Consider the following 24055-nt stretch of genomic DNA (forward strand, 5'->3'; position numbering starts at 1 on the left):
CTGTCCTCCTCGGTCTCCCTCGCCATGCCTTCCCCCTACTTGGCTCAGAAACCCACACATGCAGATGTTGCCAGGGCCGGTCCTGGGCTCCCCAGTCTTGTCGTCGTCACACTCTTCTCTGGGTGACCTCACTCACTCTCCCGGCCTTTATTGCAGTCTCCCCGCAGTGCCCGTGTCTGCACCTCCAGCTTACAGCTCCCTGCTGGCTCTAGACATGTCCATAGGGCTTCACTCAATAACAACAATAGCCCTATGGGCGGGTTGCTACCATGGGTCCCAAGCGGTGCTAAGTGCCTTTCATGCGTTATCTTATGTAATTCTCACCATGACACTATGAGGGTAAAGCAACACACTCACAGTCCTTAGCTGATAGGTGGCAGAGCCAGAATCTGTCCTCCAGGACACCTTGCACAGACCGGAGCCCTACGGGTCCCCCTGAGCCCCTCGCCCCGCCCCGTTTCTCCCCCACTATTGCCTGCTTCAGCTACGGGCCCCATTCTTGTTCGCCAGCTACTTTCCTCTTCTCTTCCTCTTGGCCAGGCTCCATATGTAAATTCTCCAATTCTCCCCTTGGAGTGGAGTCCCCATGCCCATTCCTCAACCCATGGCAGCGTGGCTGGAAAGCAAGTAGCTGCCCAAGGCTGAAAGACTTGTGCCTTCCTTGACACCCCTTTCCCCATCTAATCCATCATTGAGTAGAGCTGACTCTACCCCCCTCCGCCGATACCTCCCCAATTTGTCCATTCCTTCTCATCACCCCCTCTGGACAACTCTGCTCTGGCCACTGTCAATTCTCAGAAGTGACACAAAAACAGCCCCCAGTGGTCTCCTGGACTCTGATCTTGCTTCCTGCCACTTCCCAAAGCCCAAGTGATGTCCCCCAAATGCTACCTCCTCCCTTCTAGGCCTCCCCCTAACGGGTGTGTGTACCTGTGTGTGCACAGCGTGTACATTTTCATCATGGCCCTCAAGGACCTGCTTGCCCACTGCGATCTCATCTCTCACCCCCTCCCTTTTCCTAGCTCTGCTCTGGGCACGAACTTCCTCCAGGCTCCAGCTGGGGACACACGCTGTGGGCCTTCACCCTCGTTCCTACCCCGCCGGAAACTCTCCCCCTGGCCGGAAACTCTCCCCCTGGCTCAACACCCCCATCAGAATCTACTCAATTCCTACTAATTCCCCACTCTGGATGCCGTCAAAACCATTTGAGGGAGGGGCACCTGGGTGGCTCAGTCGGGTAAGCGTCCAACTCTTGATTTCGGCTCAGGTCATGACCTCCTGGTTTGTGGGTTTGAGCCCTATGTCGGACTCTGTGCTGACAGTGTGGAGCCTGCTTGGGATTCTCTCTCTCCCTCTCCCTCTGCACCTCCCCTGCACACACACACACACACACACACACACACACATACATACACATAATCTCTCTCTCTCTCTCTCTCAAAATAAATAAATAAACATTAAAAAAATCCTGATGTCCCAAACATAGCCGCAGAATCTCTGGGGGTGAGCCCAGTCATCAGGATTTTAAATCAATCAACTTAAGAAAAACCAAGGTTGCACACCTGGTTTAGGTCCTAACAACTCTTACTTTACAATACTTTACCCCACCCCTACAGACCCTCCCCAAGCTCCTGTAACTTTCCTGCCCAACGTGCATGCCCATCTTGCTGTGTTGTGCTTAATGCCTGTCCGCTCTCCTGGTATGCAAGCCCAGCCTTCGGAGGTGGGGCCACACACGTCTGCCCTCCTCCGCATCTTCAAGGCCTGACCCAAGGAAGAAACTCAGTCAAGATCTGCGTCATGAGCGTTGAAGGTCATTTCCAGGATGACAGGAGGCTCTCATGCTTTGAATCTTTTTTCCTAAGCAAAATCAATTGGTGTCCACCTCCCACCCCCAAAGTAACAAAAACCACCCTTTTGCTTTCTCCACAGTGGCCTGCAATTCTACCAATAATGATTCATTCCTTTGGCTTAAAACTTGTCTCAGTAAAATGCAAGCACAGCCCGAAAATACAACACTTTAACAGAATTAGCCATTATACTTTGCCCTGAGTGATTTCATCAGCTCTTAACAGATGGGAGAGCAGAAGAAAATACCATTTACTGAGTGTATCCTATAAAGCAGGCATTATCCACGGGCTAGCTCATGAATGGAGTTGACCGAGCTAGTTCTGGAAGCACTGGAAACTCAGAGAGGTTCAGGAATAAGCCCAAGGTAACAGAGCTGGTAAACGGATACACCGGATTTAAACTGACAGGAAGAGAAGGAAGGGACACCGAGAACACAGGCCTGGGCTTCAGAGGACCCATCGCCTCCTCCACTTGACCTGGGACCCCACTGGGTGCTGAGACTGGCCCCGGGGGGGAAGGAGTGGTATTGGCAATGGCATCCTTCCAGGGACTCATCCTCTCTTCTTCTTCGTCTTTTTTAAAAAAAAATTTATTTATCATTTTTTTTTTGAGAAAGAAAGAGAGAGGGAGGGGCAGGAAGAGAGGGGGAGAGAGGATCCCAAGTGACTGTCAGCACGAACCCGATGTGGGGCTTGCACTCACGAACCGTGAGATCATGACCTGAGCTGACATCAAGAGTCGGACGCTTAACCCACTGAGCCACCCAGGCGCCCCGGTCGTTTCATGCGCCCCCTTCCATTTCATGTCCAAGCCGCTGGCAAACCCTGTTGACTTTTGGGTACTCTGACCACGTCTCTACACCCCCTCTGCACTTTGCCTGCTTCCGCCCTAGCAGCCCCTCCCCCCAGGGTCAGATCACCTCTGCCTCTGCTCAAAACCCTTCAGAACTCCCACTGCGAGCTCTTAGCTCCCACCAGCCTCACTTCTCAAGCCCCACTTACAGTCCAAGCCCCTCCCGGGGTCCCGACCCCCTGGCCCACTGCTGCTCCTCCAACACCCTGCTCCTGCCGTCCCCCTGCCCGGAGCACCAGCCCGCAGACATGCGCGTGCCCGCTCCCTGCCTCCCCCTCAGTGGGACCTCCAGACCAGCACTGTTCACCACCCCCCTCACCTCCCCATTCCTGGAACACTCTATCTCTTTCCTGGCTTTATTTGTCCCCTAGCACTTATCAGCATCTGAGAACCACACACCCTTCACTTCTGTGCGTTTGCCATTTCTCTTCCCCAGAATGCACCTGCTCGAGGGCAGGGATTCCCGAATTCTGTCTTGGTCTCGGTGGTATAGCAGCCTCAGCCTCGAGAACGCCTGGCATATGGTAAGTGTTCAATGAAAGTTTGTCGAGCGAAGGGAGGATTGTGAGTGATCAACTTGAGAAATAAGGCGATGTTCTACCTCGGGGGATACTACAGATCTCTGAAGATGTTTTGGCTCACATTCCAGAGGGTGATGTTCAGGCTTTAGTATGCATTGCTTTGGGGTCTGGTGGCTCTAATCCAAGATAAATTAAAAACCCTATCAGTGATCCAGTTCTACCCCCAGGGAATAGTCTAAGGACTTACCGTGTACATTGACATGTAGACGCTTAATAAATATTTGTTAAACGAATGAATGGGAAAATGTAAGATTTGATTGGAGCTGAAGACTAACAGAGACGCCCGTGATGCAAAGGGCCACATTTTGTTCTGTTATGCACAAAGTGCAGACCTTCACCAAGTAGAGGCATAGGATGTACTTCCTTTGGTTACACGAACATTACAATGGGGCAATGTAGTATAGCAGAAAGTATGTGGCTTAGGGTTGAGGGACCTCAGGGAAGCCCAGCTCCCTTCTCGGAGGCTGTGGGATCTCTGGTTACTCAGTGCCTTCCAGCCTCACAGGGTGATACGGACCTAACAGGCAGTTTTATTTTTATTTTTTTAATGTTTTTTCCCCCTCTGATGGAGTTTTTAATTTTTTTATGGTTTTATACTTATATTTATTTATTCATTTAATATAATTTATTGTCAAATTCGTTCCCATACAACACCCAGTGCTCATCCCAACAGGGGCCCTCCTCAGTGCCCATCACCCACTTTCCCCTCTCCTCCAGCCCCCATCAACCTCCAGTTTGTTCTGTGTATTTAAGTGTCTCTTATGGTTTGCCTCCCTCCCTCTCTGTAACTATTTTTTTCCCTTTCCCTTCTCCCATGGTCTTCTGTTAGGTTTCTCAAGATCCATATATGAGTGAAAACATATGACATCTGTCCTCTGACTGACTTATTTCACTCAGCATAATTCCCTCCAGTTCCATCCACATTGCTGCAAATGGCCAGATTTCATTCTTTCTCATTGCCAAGTAGTATTCCATTGTATATATAAACCACATCTTCTTTATCCATTCATCAGTTGATGGACATTTAGGCTCTTTCCATAGTTTGGCTATTGTTGAGAGTGCTGCTATAAACATTGGGGTACAAGTGCCCCCATGCATCAGCACTCCTGTATCCCTTGGGTAAATTCCTAGCAGTGCTACTGCTGGGTCATAGGGTAGGTCTATTTTTAATTTTTTGAGGAACCTCCACACTGTTTTCCAGAGCAGCTGAACCAGTTTGCATTCCCACCAACAGTGCAAGAGGGTTCCCGTTTCTCCACATCCTCTCCAGCATCTATAGTCTCTTGATTTGTTCATTTTGGCCACTCTGACTGGCATGAGGTGATATCTGAGTGTGGTTTTGATTTCTATTTCCCTGATGAGGAGCGACGTTGAGCATCTTTTCATGTGCCTGTTGGCCATCTGGATGTCTTCTCTGAGAAGTGTCTATTCATGTCTTCTGCCCATTTCTTCACGAGATTATTTGTTTTTCGGGTGTGGAGTTTGGTGAGCTCTTTATAGATTTTGGATACTAGCCCTTTGTCTGATATGTCATTTGCAAATATCTTTTCCCATTCTGTTCGTTGCCTTTTAGTTTTGTTGATTGTTTCTTTGGCAGTGCAGAAGCTTTTTATCTTCATGAGGTCCCAATAGTTCATTTTTGCTTTTAATTCCCTTGCCTTTGGAGATGTGTCGAGTAAGAAATTGTTTCGGCTGAGATCAGAGAGATTTTTTTCCTGCTTTCTCCTCTAGGGTTTTGATGGTTTCCCGTCTCACATTCAGGTCTTTCATCCATTTTGAGTTTATTTTTGTGAATGGTGTAGGAAGTGGTCTAATTTCATTCTTCTGCATGTTGCTGTCCAGTTCTCCCAGCACCATTTGTTAAAGAGACTGTCTTTTTTTCACTGGATACTCTTTCCTGCTTTGTCAAAGATTAGTTGGTCACACATTTGTGGGTCCAATTCTGGGTTTTCTACTCTATTCCATTGGTCTATGTGTCTGTTTTTGTGCCAGTACCATGCTGTCTTGATGATGACAGCTTTGTAGTAGAGGCTAAAGTCTGGGATTGTGATGCCTCCGCCTTTGGCTTCCTTCTTCAATACTACTTTGGCTATTCGGGGTCTTTTGTGGTTCCATACAAATTTTAGGATTGCTTGTTCTAGCTTTGAGAAGAATGCTGGTGCAATTTTGATTGGGATTGCATTGAATGTGTAGATAGCTTTGGGTAGTATTGACATTTTGACAATATTTATTCTTCCAATCCATGAGCACGGAATGTTTTTCCATTTCTTTGTGCCTTCTTCAATTTCCTCCATAAGCTTTCTATAGTTTTCAGCATACTGATCTTACACATCTTTGGTTAAGTTTATTCCTAGGTATGTTATGATTCTTGGTGTGATTGTAAAAGGGATCCGTTTCTTTACGGCTCTTTCTTTTGCTTCCTTATTGGTGTATAAAAATGCAGCTGATTTTTGTACAGTGATGTTGTATGCTGTGACTTTGCTGAATTCATGTATCAGTTCTAGCAGACTTTTGGTGGAGTCTGTCGGGTTTTCCATGTAGAGTATGATGTTGTCTGCGAAAGCGAAAGTTTGACTTCTTCTTTGCCAATTTTGATGCCTTTGATTTCTTTTTGTTGTCTGATTGCTGACCAGTACTATGTTAAACGACACTATGTTAAACGACAGCAATGAGAGTGGACATCCCTGTCGTGTTCCTGATCTCAGGGGGAAAGCTCTCAGTTTTTCCCCATCCTAACAGGTAGTTTTAAAGGTTCATTTGCCTCTCCCTCCCTGAGCCAGCAGATTTTTCCATCAGATTCCTGGGTCCCATTCCAAACCCGGTGAATCAGACCACAGCACGTGTATGTGGGGGGCTGGGGGATGCAGCCAGGATCCTGTATTTTAAAGCATTCCCCAAGCCTTTAGGCTGCTGCTACAAGACTAGCCACAGTATCGCTCCTCTGAGTGGTCCCAAGACCAGCATCAGAATCAACTGGGGGCCCATTAGAAATGTCGAGTCTTAGGGCGCCTGGGTGGCTCAGTCGCTTAAATATCCGACTTTGGCTCAGGTCATGATCTTGCGGTTCATGGGTTCGGGGCCCAGACTGAGCTCTGTGCTGACAGCTCAGAGCCTGAACCTTGCTTTGGATTCTGTTCTGTGTCTCCCTCTCTCTCTCTGCCCCTTCCCTGCTCACACTGTCTCTCAAAAATAAACAAACATTAAACGAAAGAAAGAAAGAAAGAAAGAAAGAAAGAAAGAGAAAGAAAAAAAGAAAGAAAGAAAGGCCAAGTCTCAGGCCCCACGTCGGACCTTGTCAACAAGATCCCGGGAGTGGCTGGCACTTTAAAAACACTGCCTTCTCACGCTGGACTGAACCAACTTTAGAGCCCTCCAGCCCTCTCTCTAACCTCCTAAAAGGTGCCCATGAAGAACTTTTGGCTCAGAGACAAGCCTTTCATTTCCCGATAAGGAACAGGCTTAAGATGCTGAGGTCTGCCTGAGGGACAGGAGCCCCAGTTATGAACGTATCCGCTGGTGGACCAAGGTAAGCCTTTCATTGTGACGGATGGGGGACCAAGAGGGCAGAACAGGACTGAGCATCTAAGAGTGAGGAAGACATTGCCCCTGAGGGAGAAGGAGGAGGGGGAAAAGGGACCTGGGGATAGAAGCTGGGTCTAGCCCTGCCACACCCCCGTGGGTTTTCATACTGTGGCCGCAGGCGGCTCGGTTTCTCAGAGAGACAGTTTGGGGAGGTTTGCTTTACAGGGGGCTTCCCAAAAATTTAAACCTGGCACCCCGGGCAAAGTCAGAGACATTGTTGCTCGTGGCTGAAATGACCCCTTAAGGAGCTACTCGCACTGACTTATACATATTTTTATTCTTATATATTTTATTTTAAAATATTTTATATATTTATATATATTTTAAAAGCATCCTGGAAATTTTGAAGTATGGTGTCTGTTTTACTCTGACAGAAGAGAACAACAAGAAGAAAGCTAAACAGAAAGCTATTCAAATAGATAAAGACCACCCACAGCAAAAATCTCGTTCTGCAATAAAAAAACATAATGTTAACAACCAACATGGGCAACTATTCCTCGTGTACCCATTGTATACAAAAGAGGGCACAACTGGGACATGATGGGCTTCACGGAACCAACTGGAGATGGTTCTGATGCTGGGCCAACACTATTCATGGACACTGAGCCCTAGTTCCAATACACCAGGAAACCCAACGCTCAGTGAGGACCTCAGAGTAAAGAGCAGACCCCCTGTTACAAAATGAATAACCCCCCTGCAGCCCCCAATCCTCCCGGTAGATTCTCTTCTGTGGGAACCTGGATTTTTACCTCCTGGGTTTGCCTAAAGCAAGACACACATTTTTGGGGCTGGTCTAGAAAAGCCACTGCATTGTGGGTTCTCTTCTTTCCATGTTGATCATCTGCCATTATGCCCTCTTCCCTCCCCCAAAGCCTGCAAAATGAATCTGAGCTGAGCAGGCAAGCTGAAACCCTGTTACCCACCCCCCCCCCCCCCCCCCAGTACCCTGGAGCCAGCCACAGAGGGAAGCCGTCCTCTTTGTCCCTGGGTGGCAGGGACAGAGGGGAGGGTGGGGATCCGGGAGTGGGTGACCTGTCCCGCGTGTTCACATTACCTGCCAGGTACTCGATGACGGCCGCCATGTAGACGGGAGCCCCCACGCTGATCCGGTACTTGAACGTCCCTTTCTTCAGGTAACGCATCAGCCTCCCCACGGGGAAGATGACACCGGCCCTGGCTGAACGGGACAGCTTGGACATTTTCTTCTTCCCGCTCCGGCCCGACATCTTGCCTCGGTTTCCCTCTCAGCTTGCTGACACGGTGTTCTTCCGGCACTACCACGATGCTGAAAAGGAAAGAAGGCAGGGTGAGGAAGGATGGTCGGCAAACACCTTGGGGACAGTGATGTGACACTAGGGCACCGTGTGACACATCAAGTAGCCCTGGGGAGGTGGCTGAGACCTGGCTGCCGCTTCAGGCCACGAGATGGGCAGGGGGACTTCGCAGGGCATCGGCAGCCCCTCCCCAAACACCTCCCCACGCGTCAAGCCAGCCCAATCTTAACAGGAGAGGCCAAAGAAACTCACTAGAGAGAGGGGTCATGGTGCTGTAGTCTGCAGAATAATGGCCCCAAAGATGTCCACTTCTTCATCCCCAGGACCCTTGCATATATCACCTTATATGGCAAAAGAGACTTTGAAGATACGATTAAGTTGAGAGTCCTGACATGGGGCGATTATCCCGGAGTATTTGGGTGGGTCTGATGTAATCACCAGGGTTCTTTTTTTTTTTTTTTAATTTTAATTTTTTTTAATGTTTATTTTTGAGACAGAGAGAGAGGCAGAGTGCATGTGGGGGAGGGGCAGACAGAGGGTGACACAGAATCCGAAGCGGGCTCCAGGCTCGGAGCTGTCATCACAGAGCTTGACACGGGGCTCGAACTCAGGAACTGTGAGGTCATGACCTGAGCCGAAGTCGGACGCTTTACCGACTGAGCCACTCAGGCGCCCCACTGGGGGTTCTTTTAAGAGGGGGCAGGACATCAGTGAGTAGTGACAGGTGCAACGAGAGAAGAAATGGATTCTCCCCTCGGGGCCTCCAGAAGGAGCCAGCCCTACCAACACCTCCACTTTAGCTCAGAGAACCCGATTTTCCCCTTCCGACCTCCAGAACTGTCAGGGCATCGATCCACATTGCTTCAACCCCTAAACTGGGGCTAATTTGTTATAGCAGCTGCAAGAGAATGAACACGGTTCCTCTTCGCTCTGATTTGCTTCTGCCTATTTGAATACATAGTGTTAGCTAATATGGCGATGCCTGTAATGGTTAGCTTTGACCCACAACTCAGAGCTGATGTGCATGTCTCAGATGGAAATGTTTTTCTAAATTCTCCAATAATGTAGCATTCTTTTTTTTTTTAAGGTTCACTTATTTTTGAGAGAGAGAGAGACAGAGAGACAGAGTGTGAGCTGGGGGAGGGAGAGAGAAAGACAGAGAGGGAGACATAGACTCCCAAGCAGGCTCCATCCAGGCTCTGAGCTGTCGGTACAGAGTCCAACGAGGGGCCTGAACCCACGAACTGCGAGATCATGACCCGAGCCGAAGTCGTAAGCTTAACTGACTGAGCCACCCTGGTGCCCCAATAGTATAGCATTCTTAAAAACAGAAGTATGTCAGAAGATGCAGGTTAGCAAATATGCTAACGCAGAGTAACCAAACCTAGCAAATTAAAAGCTATAATGCAGCCCAAGCTTCTGCCCCTTGAAATGAGGAGTCCAGGCCGATTCGGGGGAGAAACCCCAGGAATCAGCCAGAAGAGGGGGTTTCAGTACAAGGCACCGAGAGATGTGTATATAATTCATCGTCATTTTAGGAAGCGATCTTTTGTGCGAAGATAAGATAATTACATACTTCCGAAAAGCTAATTCAGAGAATTATAATAGAGCTCAACCTGTTGGTTAAGGGAGTACTGTGACCAAAAAATGGAATATAATCCAGGATAAAGTAAAAGCAAATTACCAAGGACAAACAAGCACAACCAAAAAAAAAAAAAAAAAAAAAAGACGGAAACAGAAATCTCTAGGAAATGTAGTAATGAATCAAAGCTCCCTGCTCCAAGGACAGTATCATTCTCGGTGGCCGTTTTGTTTGGGAATGGGAAGAAGAGTGTCAAAAATAAATTGGGATTAGATCTACCTGTTGAGACAGTCGTCTCGAATGCTGGCTAGATTTGTTTGCCAACAGCCAAGGTGACAATGACAAGGCCTAAGAAAGTGGGTAAAACCATAACGGAGGGAAGCATGTGGATGCATGAAAGATACAAAGCTGGGGTTTATTTACTCCGGATGGAAGAATGAACGGAACGGCGTTCAGTTTTCTAAAGTAGCTGATTACTTTGTTACGACTGAGGAGTTTTATGTAAACACTACAGAACTGGCAACCAACCCCGTTCGCGACATCCTCCTCTCCTCGAGGTGAATGATGTGAACTTGAGGCATTTTATTACATACTTCACATAGATTGTTTTTTACATGCTCATACGTACTCACTATATTCCTATTTTATGAGTCGTTTTGCCACCAAGAGATGTTGGTATTCATCAAAGTTAAGCACAAGCAAAGAGGAGCAAATAGCCTTAGCATATTATCTCTTTCCCAGCGAGGCACAGGGATCAGACAGTATCGCTGTTTCTAGAACTTCCACATTGTCTGTACTTCTGCTGTCCTAGGCTGCTAACGGTCACGAATCCGCTCAGATGTCCTCTCTGGGGGAAGCAAGCGACTGCAATCCTAGGGTCACAGCCATCAATTTATGTTAAGGAAACTGAGGTCAGGCATCCATCAATGTCCGGAGTAGCTGCTGTCGGTTATCCCTGTTCCGGGACTCAGGGGACTCATAAGGCAATGTGAACCCGTCCTGTCCTCAGAGAGAGGGCCACGGCAGGTCTGCCAGCTGCTGCTGGTGGTGTTCAAAACGGAGGTGACTCCTGGTAGGGTGGAAACCTTCCAGGATTGGGTGCAAGATGCCCCCGGTGAGGTCCCATGTCTACATAACTGGCTATGCGATAGGTGTGGGCCTATCTGTAAAACACGGAGGTGACTCACTGATCCTGAAGGTCATTCCGACATTCGAGAAACGCACTCTCAGACAGTTCTGGAAAAGAAGCTTTAGTGCCTTTAGGAAATGAATTCTGAAGAGTCGAGAGCCTGTACAGGTTCATAAAGATGCATTAGTATTGGTGAGTCTACTAAGCCAATTACGTTCTTTTTTGCTGTTGCTGGTAAGTTGGGGGAGAGGGAGGATCAGGAGGACCGGTTGCCAAGGAAACCACCTGAAAAGTCCATCACGGGATGGACTTGCCCTGTGGATACCGTGCGCGCTACACGGTCATCGTCTCTCATAGCAGCAGAGAGAGGGACGCATAGAGCCCAGACACCACAAGGGCGGGACCCGCTCATCCCTCACCGCCGCCCTATTCTTCTCAAACAAAAGTAGCCAGAGGATGACTGGGTAGGCAGGAAAGAGCCACTTAGGGACGCCCCCAAAGTCAGCCAAGAGGAGTCACAAGTTCCCCTAAAAACGGGGCGTCAGCAGCAGTAGAAGGAAAACAGGTGACTTCAGCGCCCTGGCACTCATGAAGAAAAAACAGCCAAGGAAGGAAAACCGGGGCTAGGTCAAATGGAGAAGCATGCCAGCGGCACAGCGGCAAGTGGAGGGATCACCCTACGTTCAACATTTTGTAACCAGACCACTTTCCTCCAGGTTAGGGCCTTAGATCTCCGTCTAATGTCTCGGCGCGGTGGCTCCGTCTGATGTCTCGGCGCGAGACTGTGTATGTGGAGAAACTCTGTGCCTGGGGGAACCTGTCTTTGCAGACACTGTGCTGGCCTTAAGCAGCTGGGCGTCTAACTCCTGGGCTTCCCGGCCCTGGGAGGCCCCCAGACATTGTATGAATCAGACCACATCGGGAATCCCTTAAGATTCCGGGAGGAGGTTGATGGCGCTGACCTGTCACACTTATGGGGCCCCACAGGTGGAAGGAAGGATTTGGTGCCCTCTGACCCCTCCAGAGAAGACCCCGCTTTTGCAGACCACCCCTGCCCCCAGCTTGTGCTGGACTCTGCCCAGAGCGGTGAGATAGTCTAACCCCCGGCTTCCTTCGTTCCCAGGCCACCCTTTCCCCTGACTCCATCCAGTCTTGGGAAGTCAGGAGTGAACAACTCGAACGGGTTTTTATCCACCTCCTGCGACTCTCTCAATCTCTGTGTAGGGCCACTCAGCTAAAGAGAAAAGAACTATTGGAATGTGAAATTTGTTTCCATCAGACTAATACTTAAATGTTTACATTTATTTACCTTCTGCTCTAAAACAATGTTTTCTCTAATTAGGCAAAGCTAAGGACTACAGTACATTATGTTTGTTTACAAGTTTGAAGAACAGAATATGGCTGAAGCTTTTCCAGTGGTTACAGACACCGTGTGGGCGCCCCTGGAGGATGTGCATGGCCAAGTTCAGCTGGCCCCACCCGCCAGGCCAATCCTGGGGTATTGTGGGGGTGCTTAAGAGGAATTTGGGGGGTGCCTGGGTGGTTCAGTCAGTTGAGCGTCTGGCTTCAGCTCAGGTCATGATCTCAAGGTTCATGGGTTTGAACCCCGCGTCGGGCTCTGTGCTGACAGCTCAGAGTCTGAAGCCTGTTTCAGATTGTGTCTCCCTCTCTCTCTGCTCCTCCCCTGCTCATGCTCTGTCTCTCTGTCTCTCTCTCTCTCTCTAAAATAAATAAACAGTAATAATAATAATAATAATAATAAAGAGGAATTGGGAAACAGACAAGATATAACCTAGATCTGCAATATATATCTGTCTTTTCATATCGGAGAAACCAAGAATAACCAAGGTATAAAGTCTCGTAATTATTTGCAAAGTAAATGGGAGAGTTTTTGACACATTAACAACAGGGGCTCAGGGAATGAGGAGGGAGGAATACAGTAGCTCCTGCTCATTGTCCTTTCCCTCCAAAAGCAGAGAAGTTGGAAGAACAAAACTGGTTTTGTAGGGCGCCTGGGGAGGTTAAATGTCCAACTCTTGATATTGGCTCAGGTCACAGTTTGAGGGTTCGAGATCCACGTTGGGCTCTCAGCTGATCACGGAGCCTGCTGGAGATTCTCTGCCTCCCCAACCCTCAAAAATAAATAAATAAACATTAAAAACCCCCACAAACACTGGTTTTGTGTACGCTGGGAAGAGGGCACGTTCGGACTGTTTTGTTAGGGTTATTTATTTTGTGTTAGGGTTATAGTTATGGGGTTTTAAGCCCATAAGGACACCGATGAGCTACATTTTACAGATATCACAGGGTAAACATTAAATTGCAGCACTGACTCAGAGACGGACGATAAACTCATGCCAGGCTATTCAAATAACTACTGTATATCAGTGATTTTATGATCTTTTTTTTTTTTTTTGGACATTTTACTACCTCTAGAAATCAGTATGCATCTTCCAACCTACGATATCATCGATTCGATGAAAGACAGTATTTATGAAGCATTTATTACTGAATAAGAAACTACATTAGATGTGGAATATACATGACCCTTGTCCTCAAATATTTTCCGATGAAGTTGCAAGACAGATCATGATAAAATTTCAAATAGATGCCAGAGACATGGTTCCCAGACTGCACCAAGGTACTTGGGACAAGCCAGCAAATGTTTAAGCTTCCGAGGGGAATAAAGTGATACTCAACCTCTGTTGGACCTTACAACTACCAGCTCAAAGTGTTCCTACCAGTGGTTCGCAGTAGATTGTACTATCTTCTTCTTCTTCTTTTTTTTTATGATGCCATATCTTACAAAGCTGAGTTTTTGGTGGCTGCTGTGATTAAAGCAAGTGCCAGGGAAAAATCGATGTGGAACAGAAAATGAGAGTGGCAGTGTCTGACCTGATTCTAAGGTTTGAGAAGTTGTGCAGTGCCCAACAGGTGCACACGTCCTATTTGTAATTCATTGTGGCTATTTAAGAATGGGATACAAATATCCTTTTTTCTTCTTATTCATTGTCAATATTTTTTCAAATAGCTCCTAGCTGTTAAGACATAAATACTTATTGTTTGGACCTAACCAGGTAATAAATGGAACTGATGGGTATTCCTTCTGGCCTAGGCGCCCTGAGAAAAAAATGTCTGAGACATTAAATTCTCTGTGAACTGAGAAAGTTTGGGAACTTCTCTGTTAGGGCCTATCACCAACAAGCTGAAACACGATTATGACTTGTGCAAGGTCACCCTGAAGCAAGGAAAACAAAAAAAGTTAAAGAAGTTATTTAAAATTTTGAGTTTGGCGGGGGGGCCTGGCTGGCTCAATCGGTAGAACATGTGACTCTTGATCTAGGGGTTCTAAGTTTGAGCTCCACATTGGGTGTGGAGATTACTTAAGAATAAAATCTAGGAGCACCTGGGTGGCTCAGTCGGTTAAGTGTCCAACTCTTGATTTCTGTTCAGGCCACGATCTCACATTTTGTGGGTTTGAGCCCCACGTTGGGCCCCACGCTGACAGTGCAGTATGGAACCTGCTTGGGATCTCTCTCCCTCTTTCTCTTTGCCCCTTCCCCGCTTGCTGTCTCTCTGTCTCAAAAATAAATAAACATTAAAAAATAAAATCTTGGGGCACCTGGGTGGCCCCGAAGTCGGTTAAACAGCCAACTTCGGCTCAACTCATGATCTCGTGGTTCATGGGTTCAAGGCTGGAGTTGGTCTCTGTACTGACAGCTCAGAGCCTGGAGCCTGCTTTGGATTCGGTGTCTCTCTCTGTCTCTCCCCGGCTCGTGCTCTCTGTCTCTCTCTCAAAATAAATAAATCTAAAGAAAATGAAATCTAAAATAAAGAGTTGAGTTTATTTCGCCTTTAAATCTAAGTAATGCTTGCACATAGTATTATAAAGCAAAAAGTAAAGAAATGCATAAAATGCAGAGCAACAGTCTCTCCCCAACTCTACCCCCAATCTCGCTTCCAGAGGCCATTCCATGCAACAGTTTAAAACAATCTTTTAACTTTATTTTTGAGAGAGAGAGAGAGAGAGAGACAGTGTGAGTGGGGGAGGGACAGAGAGAGAGGGAGACACAGAATCCAAAGCAGGCTCCAGGATCTGAGCTGTCAGCACAGAGCCCGACGTGGGGCTCGAACTTCCGAACCTTGAGACTGTGACCTGAAGCAAAGTCGGACTCTTAACCGACGGAGCCACCCAGGCGCCCCATCATGCAACAGTTTTTAATTTCACTTCTGGTGGTCACCTCCAAAGCTCAAGTGTTTATAGTTCTACGTCACAATTTACTTCCACTTTTAGACAGTCTCTGTCAATGCCTCAGAAGGATGAGAACTTGAGTCCCCATTCTCTTCTCTTTTCCAGCCATTGACTGCATACTTCCGTTTTTATTTCCTCTGCTGATGACCTTGGGAACTTTAAAGAACACACTGCAGTCTCTGACTCCCCCAACCCTAGATGTTCCCTCTTGAGTCACGGTTATGTTGGACGAGGATGTGCGCCCTGACCTTTCCCTGGCCCCTCCGCTCCCTACCTCACCTCCCCATTTCTACCTCTGTCCTCCACGCTGCCACTGCCTCCACTCATCACCTTTCTGTTTGGTCCTGTAATCACAGTGAAGTCTTCCTTCTGTCTCTAGGCCGATTTCGAAAACGAAATGCTCTTAAGCAGCATTTATATGATTGCGACTTTGTGAATACTGTTCCCTGCAGAATCGCATGCGTGCTAGCCTCACGCTTCCTTTCCTGGGGTCCAGCACCTGCCTCGACAAGTGGATTCTCTTTGTTCTGCAAACGGGTTGTTCAAAATCATTCCAACATTTCACTTGGCTTCACATTTAGAGCACGTCTTTCTTTTACAGCTTCCTCCCACCCCCAAGTTCCTAATCACTGTCGATTCTCGTTAAGTGCAGTCGCTGTGTTCTACAAAGCAGCCGGGAACACTGGATTAGTGAAGAGTGGAGCACTGATCCTAGGGGAAACAGGGTTAGGTGGCCGCGAGCCTCTGGTCACAACTTTTTCATCAACGAATCAACACATCACCTTGTTTTATGTGCGTTTCTGTTTAAAGACGCCTTATATAATACGTATTGTTGATTCACCAACACTGCGCTCACGGGAAATCGCGCCGTGACTTAAGCCTGCACGAACCTCATTGGACACATATATTTTCTCCAGAAGGCACATTCCTTCACAGCCTTCTTGTGCTCAGGAACACTAGACAGTGCTTCAGGACGATGCTTGGGGGCCACTTTAAACAGTGGAATCGCCAATGGGAAGCACAAAAATGTGAAAACATGGCACTAGAGAGACCATGGGAAGGGCACTAATTTCCAGCGTGACAGATGAAAGAGGAAACCAGGCCTTGTTAGAACTCAGCAGGGAAAGTGACCGATGGATGGGTGGCTCAAATGTTTTGCCGCCCCGTGCATGTCCTTGAGAGACTGAAATGCATTGATTTGGGGGTTCCAAATAAATTTTAGCAGGCAGGCAAATTCGCTGATATGGAACCCGTGAATAACGATGATCTATCAGTCGTACTTTCCTTCGTTCTTGTTGACAAAAGGGAAGTGTGGCTTTGCCACAGCCTAAAAATCACCAAGCTTCTTGGTCATTGGTCTTCGCAGGGGCCACTTTCTTCCCAGAGACTTTTATCCTGAAGCCCTTTGACTTCATGCTCCAGTTTGGAATGGTTATTTTACCCAGAGGTCATCCTGGGAATGTCTTCCCTCATGCCTCATCCATGATCCAATCATCCCTCATCCAATGACCTCCTCTTTCTCGACTTTCTCCCTTATATTCTTGGTGTCAGCCTCCTGTAGCTCTTCACGGACAGTACAGAGAAGTAAACTTTGTTTTCTTACGTAAATGAAACTGTCTTTACTGAATGATCTCTGGATTATCCTTGGGTGGGGTATAGTTTTTAGCATCCACATCATTTTGCTTCAATATTTTAAAGCCATTGATCCACTGGTGTTTTCATCCAGTGTTACAGGTAAGTTTGGTGCCCCCCAACTCCCAAGACTTTAGATTTTCTCTTTATGTTCTAATACTCCACAAAGATGTGTCTAGGTGTGAGTCCCCCCCGACCCCATTCACCCTGCTCTGCATTTGGCAATAAGCCTGTTCACTCAATCAGAAGACTTATCTCTTTAATAACTTCAGGAATTTTCTATTACGGATTTGATTATTTCCCCCCATCTCTTTATTTCTCCCACGTGCCCCTTCTCTTACGGGGATGCTTGTGAACCAGGGGTTGGATCTCCTGGGTTGCTCCTCTCTCTTACCCCTTCCCTTCCATTTTTTTCCCCAGTCCTCTTAACATCTAATGTTGGCAATCATATTATTAATGTCCAACACCTCTTTCTTGTCTCTGATTATTCCTTTTTCATATCATCCTGTTCCTGTATGAAGGCACCATGTCTTCGAGTTTCTCTGAAATTACTTAGGGTGTGTTTATGTTATCATCTGTTCTTTCGATTATCTCACCCAGCTCATCATCCTATGTGTTCATTATCATCTTTCTCTTTCATGATGGCTTTTCTTAAATGTCTGGTGACCTTTGGTCAGGCCTTGATACTTAAGAATGATAGACAATGCTAATGATGATAGGCAGATGGAAAAGCTTTCCTCAGCTCTCTTTTGGTAGGCATGGTTCCTGCTTGGGACCTCTGGATGTGTGCATAGCACATGTCAGTCAACACCTCACCTGAGCGTGTCCAGTCAGGGACTGAGAGCCCCCGAAGGCCAGAACGAGAAATTCTAGAAATCCTAGAAATCCTAGAAATTCTAGACCAGCCCTGAGTTGTTCAATTTCTTCAGAGGGGAAGCCTCAGACTGTTAGCTGGGGGAGAAATGGAAGATCCCCGGAAGCTCAACTGGGAGAAGGGGAGGGAGAGAGGCCAATCCACTTGGCTTTTCCAGAAACAGACCCACAACGACTCCTCACTTCTCACCCTGCCCACCTTCAGTGGAGCTCCCTCTTGCATTTACCCTTATATTATTTTTTATTTGAGAGAGAGGGAGAGAGAGAGAGAGAGAGCAAGTGGGGGAGGAGGGGCAGAGGGAGAGAGAGAATCTCAAGCAGACTCCATGCTCAGCGTGGTGTGGGGTGCAATCCCACAACTCTGAGATCATGACCTGAGTTGAAATCAAGAGTCAGACCCTCAATTGTCTGAGCCACCCAGGTGCCCCTTGCATTTTACTCTTCTTACTTGTGGCTTCCCCTGTGACATTGTCTGCATAGCCCCAGGTACTTCCAGTCTTCCAGAAATCTGTTGAAATCTTCCACTTGCTAATGAGCAACACCACCCCCTTGCCCTTTTGTTGTTAAGTGTTTATTTTCTTTGCAATTCTTTACCGGTATTTCTGTGGGCTCCAAGAGAAGGAAGCCCATATACTCCGTCCATCATGTGGAATTGGAAACAGAAAGTGTCATTTTAATTTAACATCTTCACAAACATCATTTGGGAATTAGCCTCGAAATGAGTATTCTGGTAAGGAGAAAAAGTTCAACTGTGTTATAATTGAGTAATAATGTCATATTGAAAAATTTAGATCACTTTCATCACCAGGTGAGTCATTGGTCTTGAGATAATTGAAGAATATAAAATTTCATATCAAGAGATTATATAAGACCCATTAATATAACAGGATCAAATTCAGTGAGTCTGTATTTGCCCGATTGTAGCATATGGGATTCCTATAAATAATATTTATAATTATACTGTAATCCCAGAAGGGAGGAGAGGAAAGAAAAGAAAAATGCCAAGCATCTGCCCTTATTGAATGAATTGCTTTTGGTGGGAAACAGCAAACTGTACTCAACACACTGACTGCCTCTGTAAAGGAAAAAATGGTCTGGTTTCTTCAGACCACTATTTTCTTTTAATTTAAATAAGTCCTTTCTTAAGCATAAAGAGCTGATAAAGAACATTTTTTTTTTTTATGCCTCAAGCAACTTCTGGAAATTTTTATTATATGTCAACTGATGGGGACTATGACAAACCCTAGCCAATCAGCAAGAAGGTCTACTGGAAGCCGCCAGCAGTCTTGATTTAAGTGACCATTTTCCTGCCATCCAGCTTCTGCAAATGCTCACAGGGTGGGCTTGGGTCTCACGCTTGCCTGCGTGCTCCTGGTGGGTGGCGAAATCAGAGGCAGATCCGGGCGCCAGCTGCCTCTTCTTTAGTGAGGAGGGACCCCCAGGGGCCGGTGGCAGGGGAGAGGGGAGCCCGAGCCCCGGAAATCAACAAGACTTGGGGTCTCGCTCTTTTTGTTTATGACTCTATCCCTGCACTAACCTTGGCTCCTAGAAGATTCTCCGTAAGTTTCTGCAGAATACATGAATGAAAGAGCGAATTCCCGCGAAAAAGTATACAAATCAAAAGGCTTTCATATATACGTTACTTTAAAACTGGAAATAAGAGGTCTTGTAGCTTTTTAATGATGGAAATGAATTTTTTTTTAACTTCAAATACGGTTTTAAAATTGCTGAAATGTATTCTTTTTTAGGCCCCATGACATTTCTCTAATCTGTAGTATCGTGTGTCAGAATATTTCATATTGTAAATAATTATGAAAAATAAAGTAGACACCACAATGAAGCATCTTCACTCTGTCGGTTCCAAACTATCCTTTGGGAGAATGAAATGAGATGGAATAAAACTGGGCAGGACCTAAGGGAATTCAATACCAATGTATTAATTATATGTAGAAATATATTTTTAAAGGGCATTAAAAAAACCTCTTAGCCTCCCACCTAATAGAATTCTAATATATTTTGGTGTGTTACCTTAAGGACTGTATTAAAATAATAATAGTTTGTTAGTATTATTTTGTGGCTGTGAAAACCATTTTCGGTAATCCCAGCTAAATCACTTGCTCTATTACACTTGCATTTATGAAGTCCAAGGGCAAATATATTATCGCACAAGTTAATACTTTCCAAACCGTTTTCTTCCAAGGCCACCTTTAAGTGAATGAGCATAGTCAATAATTTTATCCTCATATATGTTAAAGCACATTAACAATTTATAATGTAAAGGGCTATAGCAAATGCAATTTCATCAAAATGACACACGGATCAAATTAACTAAATTAACCAACCATGAACGTTAGAACCAAGCGTTAGCCCAATTTATTTAAATTATACTATTGGGTTACAAATCATTCCTTTTTTAAAAAAAAGTCTTTCAAGCCATGTCCTGGAATAATCTAGGGGGAAGCTCAACCACCCGTGCGTTCTTTATAAGCCACAGTCGGAGCGGGTGTGCCCACATCCTTCTAGAAGGGATGGGGAGAGGAGGGCAGAGCAAGCGGGGGGGCGGGGATAGATATGGCATGGATTTATTGTATAAGCTGTTACTGCAGTACTTGGTGACTTTTTTTTTAATTAAAAACTTTTTTTCTTTAATTTATTTTTGAGACAGAGAGAGAGAGAGAGAGACAGAGCACAAGCCAGGAAGGGGCAGAGAGAGAGAGAGAGAGACAGAATCTGAAGCAGGCTCCAGATTCTTGGACGTGGGACCATGAGATCCCTCGAACTCGCAGACCATGAGATCATGACCTGAGCCAGAGTCTGACACTTAACCGACTGAGCCACCCAGGCGCCCCAGTACTTGGTGACTTTTAACAGGTTCTGCTGCCTTTGTTGAACGTGAGCTCAAGTTTTTGTTTTTGTTTTTTAAAGACAAAGGGACCAAGTTGATATATATTTGGTTTCTTCATTATTGGCCTTCTGCTATTCTCTAATATAATATAAATATATTTGGCCACCTATGGTACTAGTTGGATGAGAAATGAATATAAGCAAATGGATAAAAATCAGTTTTGTTCTTGTTGGATCTTAGTAATGCACCCCAGAAGAAAACGTCTTCCTGAATCTATTCCGTCATGGAGAACAAAATAAAAACCAAAACCCTTCGCTGCGTCCAGCTGGGTCTCTTTTGCTCTTGACCGCTGACAAACAGGACGAGTGGGCAGGCTATCCTGTCTCCATAAAATCCCATAGTTTCAAATTAGTCGTGAGGGTGACTGTTAGAGACAGTAGTCCCCTGAGCAGGGAACTGACTTTGTCTAAGCCAAGAGCTTCTCAGGTGAGGGGTGAGGGGACGCGGGAGTTCCCTCTGGGGCTGAGAGTGAGCAAACCAGTACAGACAGCAGGTAGGCTGTGGTCCCTGGTGCCACCTCATCTGCCAGAAGCTCCCGGAGACACCCACTGCTGGGCACATAGGTGGGGCCGGTTGTGGGCTCTTGGGGCAGAGGTAGCTGCCCCGGAACCCCTCTTCCTCCATCCCTCCCCTGCCAGTTCCTCCCTCCCCTGTTTTCCTCACTGTCCGTCCTAAGGTGGTGGCTGCAATGTGGCCACAAGTGGCAGGGGCCGGGGGCTCCAGGTGTAGTGCGGTGTCCTCCCCAGACAGAAGGTATGGCGGACCCCAGCAGGTGTGTGTGTTGGGGGGCAGGGGTTCCAGTGTTGGACTGACCACCTGTGGCCCGTAGCCAAACCCGCTGATTTTTTAACAACCTCCCACCCCCCAACTCCGCCAACTTGGCTCGAAACAAACAAAAAAGAACAACCTTTCAGGAGATCCAATAGTTAGAGCAGATGGAGGGAAGGGCAGCTGTCCTGGCTGGAGTGGGGAGGTGCCTGAGAACCTTCATGGCTGGGTCCCCACATTTTCTGGTTTGGGGCTCTGAGAAACGACAGCCATTACACCTGCTAACTTGTGAGGTCCCTTCCAACAGAAAGAGGCTTCTGTTCTACGAAGATGCTCAAAATGTCACTCTGTCTGACCCCCCCTCTATGAAATCTACAGACCTGGAAAAACCCGGTAGAATTAAGTCACATCCAGGTAATCTTTCCTTTGAAGTGACTATTTCATCACCCACGATAACCACAGACTAGAACAACCGGGCCTGAAAATTCTACCTTGGTTTTTTCCCAAGACTGCCTCTTCTCCACTCCGAGGCAATAACCTATAGAGTTTCCTGAAGCGCGACTCCAGTGTTGGACAGCGCTGTGCTGAAATTCACGAAGATCCGTCAATTTGCAAATCTAGTACTCTGATGGGGGACCCGGTGAACTATCATCGGACCTAAAAGTTTATGTTGTAAATTATAAAAGCTATTGGAACTTACTTTTTCATATTCTACCACCACTGTTTAATTTTAACGGCTTTATTGAGCAGTGAAGGGAGCACAGAGTACAAGTTGCATAATATATGTCATTATTAGTGCCAGGCCTAGTAAACACAGGGCCCGGGTTTTCCAGGATCGGTTTGATTTTACTTGGTGATATTTTTGGCCTGTTGTTATGGAAACGCCCCGTATTTAGGCATCCAAACTATATCATCAGGACCGCCTCTTATATCCAGAAACAACCCCCAAATCTCTGATCAGATTGTGTGTTGCGATTTAGGGTTAAACAATATGGTCGCGGCCGCAAATTCTGGAGTCCCGGGATCAGCTGAAGTAAACGTGCCCGGACCGAGGCCGGTGGTCCGGTGCATATTTCCACACACACTTCTGTCAAAGCACGAGAATTCCGACTTGAATTACTTACTCCACTCCATGTCCAAATTGGCAACGCCAGTCAAATAAATCGGGCCAAGGATGATGGATGGTGAGATGGATAAATGAACAGTAAGGGCTTCAGAGAAACCACCAAATTCATCTTATTTAATACGTGGCGACAAGACAGTTTAAAGTATAGGGTGATGTGGCTCCATCGGATCATCTTTATCTTTCACCTGACATAGGCAGGTAACACAGTGATGCAAATAACAAGTTGTAGAATAAGAATCTGCATAATGAGAAGCAACCCCCTTGCTCTCCCGTCACGGAGGTAAGGATGTGGGGCTGTGGCGCGAGGCTGCCTGGGCTGGGGTCCCAAGTCTACCTCCGCCCAGGTGTGGGCACGTCCTCAACCTCTCTTTTCTTTTCTGTAATTTGGGTATAACAATGGTATCTACCTAAAGTGCTGTTGTAAGAAAGAAATGAGTTAATGCACATAAAATGTCTGGAACAGTGCCTGGCAGGCAGGAAGGCATTCAATAAACATTAGCAATTGTGACTTATTTCCATGGAAGCAACAGTTTTAGAGAACGATTTTCCTGGGACGCAGGCTGGCACTTCCCCTCTGTTTCAAAAGCAACTATTGCAACACTATAGCGTTTGATGTTCTGTGTGTACCACGAGGCTTGAACTCGGCAACATCTATTTCCCTCACTGATCTTAAGGGCGGTAATGAAATGTCAGCTCTGGGGAAGCTCCCAGAGCTACCTAATCTACTGAGAACCTTGTGACAGTGACCTTTTATTTTTCCCAAGGCGGGGCACTTTGGGCCCCCTCCTAGTCTTATCCCATATCCCCCCAAAATCCCCTCTGCCAGGGAATTCACAATCATCATGAGGTTAGAATCATAGGATTTCACAAAATCACGATCTAAGACTGAAAGGGACTTGAGCCATCAACTATTTTTAGGGCCCCCTCCTAATTTCAGCCACCGTAAAAGGTGTGGCATGGGAGGAGCTCATGAAACAGCTTGTCCATGACCCCACGGTCTGTGTGAAACCAGACCTAGGACCAGCCTCCTAACCCCCACTTCTGGAACCCTGGTCTGGGGCTGTTTTTCCTACATTGTTACCCTTTGCATAGTGTTATGTACACATTTGACCTTAAATGAGTGTTTGAAGGAAACTAGCCTTAAGTATTTGTTTCAGAAGTATTTTGAGGGTGCCTTTTGTGATTTTTCTGGTGGTGGTGGGGAACGAAGTAGCCTCTCAAACACTTCTCTTTCCCTCCAACTTAATTCCCAAAATATATCCCAGTGTGCATCCAGGAGAAAACAAACCCTCCATCCTGAAGTTTTCACTACCTTTTTATTTATTTATTTATTTATTTATTTATTTATTAACATTTTTATTTATTTTTGAGACAGAGAGAGACAGAGCATGAACGGGGAGAGGGCCAGAGAGAGAGGGAGACACAGAATCAGAAGCAGGCTCCAGGCTCTGAGCCGTCAGCACAGAGCCTGATGCGGGGCTCGAACTCAAGGACCGTGAGATCGTGACCCGAGCGAAGTTGGACGCTCAACCGACTGAGCCACCCAGGCGCCCCTTCACTACCTTTTTAAAATACTACCTGCCAGGGCCCCTGGGTGGCTCAGTCAGTTGAGTGTCAGATTTCAGCTCAGGTCACGATCTCAAGGTTC

The 24055-nt window shown here is 46.6% G+C and overlaps 1 protein-coding gene across 1 annotated transcript in view; it reads right to left on the minus strand.

The window, feature by feature from the left end:
• MACROH2A2 (macroH2A.2 histone) overlaps positions 1 to 24055 on the minus strand; it is a 58211-nt gene that overhangs the window by 29151 nt on the left and 5005 nt on the right. The window contains exon 2 of the mRNA XM_060642544.3: positions 7921 to 8151. Coding sequence (XP_060498527.1) covers positions 7921 to 8092 — 172 coding nt within the window. The 5' untranslated portion in view covers positions 8093 to 8151. The remainder of the gene's footprint in view (positions 1 to 7920; positions 8152 to 24055) is intronic.

This window comes from Panthera onca, chromosome D2 (assembly GCF_046562875.1).
Source record: "Panthera onca isolate mPanOnc1 chromosome D2, mPanOnc1 haplotype 2, whole genome shotgun sequence".
NCBI classification, from domain to species: domain Eukaryota; kingdom Metazoa; phylum Chordata; class Mammalia; order Carnivora; family Felidae; genus Panthera; species Panthera onca.